This window comes from Anneissia japonica, unplaced genomic scaffold (genome assembly GCF_011630105.1).
Source record: "Anneissia japonica isolate Jap-2015-1 unplaced genomic scaffold, ASM1163010v1 scaffold287757_len172727_cov147, whole genome shotgun sequence".
NCBI lineage: Eukaryota > Metazoa > Echinodermata > Crinoidea > Comatulida > Comatulidae > Anneissia > Anneissia japonica.
Window position 1 is genome coordinate 41,544 of NW_022727904.1, and position 2,950 is coordinate 44,493.

General features: G+C 36.7%; 1 protein-coding gene across 2 annotated transcripts in view; it reads right to left on the minus strand.

Annotated features, from left to right (window-relative positions):
* LOC117113946 (transmembrane channel-like protein 7) overlaps nucleotides 1–2,950 on the minus strand; it is a 45,055-nt gene that overhangs the window by 28,923 nt on the left and 13,182 nt on the right. For both annotated transcript variants that reach the window (XM_033257458.1, XM_033257459.1), the window contains exon 3: nucleotides 2,000–2,069. In XM_033257458.1, coding sequence (XP_033113349.1) covers nucleotides 2,000–2,069 — 70 coding nt within the window. The remainder of the gene's footprint in view (nucleotides 1–1,999; nucleotides 2,070–2,950) is intronic.

Below are 2,950 nucleotides of genomic sequence, written 5' to 3' on the forward strand. Positions count from 1 at the left end.
TCATTTCGATGTTCCTTTCTGTTGAAAGTTCGTTAAAATGTCTACCAATTTTCAGACTCCATGTTTGACTTTCATGAACTCACGGCGTAAACAAAGTTAAAGTTCAAAGTTCGGCAGTCGCGCCTGGGTGAGCCCATCAAAGAAGCCACGCCTCCAAATCACATGTTAGCCAATAAGATAATAGAAATTTCTCCTACACCACGTGCTCAGGTGATGACGATATACATCGCCCAAACTCTTTTTCCGTACATTGGGCTTCCGGGTTTTCTTACCGTTTAATTAATTCTTACTTCTTAATTTTTACATTAATTTGTGTATGACTATGAACCTTTTATTTTCATTTTATTTTTATTTTACTAGCCCTCTTTGTGATGACATAGATATTTCAGAAATGATAAATAATAATTTAAAAAAAAACCCAACACTGGCTCAAATTCGTTTACACTCGGTGGCGGAGGTAACAAGGCGAACCAACTATATTGAATGCTGTTTACACTCACAATTTCAGAGTTATAGATAGTAGGCCTACAATGATTAAAACGGCAAAGCAAGCCAAAATCGTCTCAATTCACGACATCACATGAGACATTTTTTTCCAATGTGGTATCCATTCCTTTTCGATATCTGCGTAAATTTTAGAACTATTTTTTGCTCTCCTTGGATGTTTTCTTCAACGCAGATCTAGGGCGCATAGGCCTAAATGGTGAATCCCCATATTTGTGAAAAGTAGACAACTTAATCATTATAAAAATTGTATTTTCAATTTATTTTGGTGGATTTTATTAAATGTTTATAAACTTAAAAAAAGAATGTATTTCAATTATTGAATCAATATTCTGACCTTAAATTCCCATGTTGAGCTCGAAAAATTCGTAAATTCTAGGCCTATTCTAACCTACTCAGTAAGTATACCAGGGAGTTGTTATAGTGAGTATACTAATTAATGAGGTTGTGATCATCACTGCATGTGATTGCACATGTGCAACCACTGTGCAGCGTATACTAAGAAGTTCAAATGGCAAACTAATTTTCCGTACCATATGACATACCACGATGTTCAATCATCATCAATCAATGTGTTTGAATCGATATTAGGCCTACAGGAAAATAATTTGTTAATAAAACATTGATAAACATTGTTCATTTTGTAGGATGCTTGAATATCATACAAAATTAGGGAATATCATATGAGTAAGTAGTGTATGTGTGTAAACTTGTCTCTTTCTTATCTGTGCCTGGTATAGCCAGCTAAGTCCTGGTCCTAGCAACTGAGGTAGGCTGCAGGCTTATATGGCGCCTAAGCCTGCCAAGGCCTAGATATAGCCTACACAGTGGCTGTAGGCCTATCTAACCTAGGCCTAAACTCACGATACGATATTTTCAGCTATTGTATGATATTCCTCTCATGAAGTAAAGTTAGGCTTTTTGAGATTCGCGAAAGTTTAATGTCGCGAAAACGGCCGAAATTATCAATTCGCGAAAGTTTCTGGTTTACAGTATCTATTTAGGCTAGGCATATGTATGAAGATACAGTATATGTAAAAATATCAACTTTTTTTACAGCTCATAGTTGATTCTGAAAACTGTTTAAAACAAAATGATGTAGACACTGTGATGTAGGCTTAAAAAACCCTTGACCCCCGACCAGGGCTTTTCCCCTGGACCCCGATGATGGCCTAGGCGCCCCCCCCCCATTTCAATTTACTCTCCTGTTACTTTCAAATTTCTCCTGCTACTCAAATTCATAAATAAACCCCTGCAATGACAATGAATGATTAACGATAAAGATGATGAAACAACAATTATTGAAATGATGGTGATAATGGTGATGAAAATGATTTGATATTTCAGGATTGAAAAAAAAAGTGATGATGATGATAATGATAATCATGTTTGATGAAAAAGATGATGATGGTGATGATGATCAAAAATTACCATAATTATATGATTATAACAATGATGATTATGATTACTGTACAAACTTGATACCAAAACTTACTCTGGCCATTTCAAACCGCCATGCTTTAAACCCGGTAGAAGCCACAACAGTAGTAGCGCCATATTTACGCCTGCAATGAAAAAAAAGAAAACCTAGAATTATATCAGAGATCCAGACAGTGGCGGATCCAGGAATATGTAACATACAGTATGCACTCCTCTCTAGGTCGTATAGCCTAGCGATAGCCTAGTTATGAATCATCGCACGATTTTACCTGACTGCACCGACCAAAAAGTGACTACTGTATTCTCTCTCAAATGTTCAATAAATGTTTATTTCTTTGACAAATGTCTATCAAAATAGCATATTTACAAGTTCTTCTAAATGTAATTGCTGCGAAGCAGCCAATTTATATTCTTGACAGCAATTTGACCTCTGAAAGGTCATTGTTTGTCAAAAAACAGGCGCCTATGACTGAAAAGCGGAGTTTCCTTCTTTCGTTCTGCCGGGTAAAATCAATTACTTTAGGCGACGTTTGTAGACTAACCTACCCGTACCAACGTCCGCATGTCGCGCTAGCCAGGCCTAGACTAGGTAGGATGGTAGGCCTAACCTTGAAGGGACGAAGGTCCCAATGAAAAACAACGTCGCTCCTTGATAGCTAACATTGTCTATTTAACATCACAATAATTCATTATTAGATCTATAGTTGTTTTTTGAATTGTACAGTACTGTACTCCACAAATCTCAGACGATACCTCGCGTAACTCGTTAACGTCTCGTATCTATTGTCGTGACATCATGGCTCGCTGGCTCACACCAATTTAACCTCCTTGCTCACACACTTGTGATGTCTTGCACTTGTGATCAAATAACACGCTGTAGTCCACCAGAAATACGGATTTGAAGCACCAAAGTTGGACATAATTGCAACAAAACGTTTTTTTATGAATATATATAGTTAAATTTTATATCTACAACATACAAAAAGTTTACCAAAATATACCCACG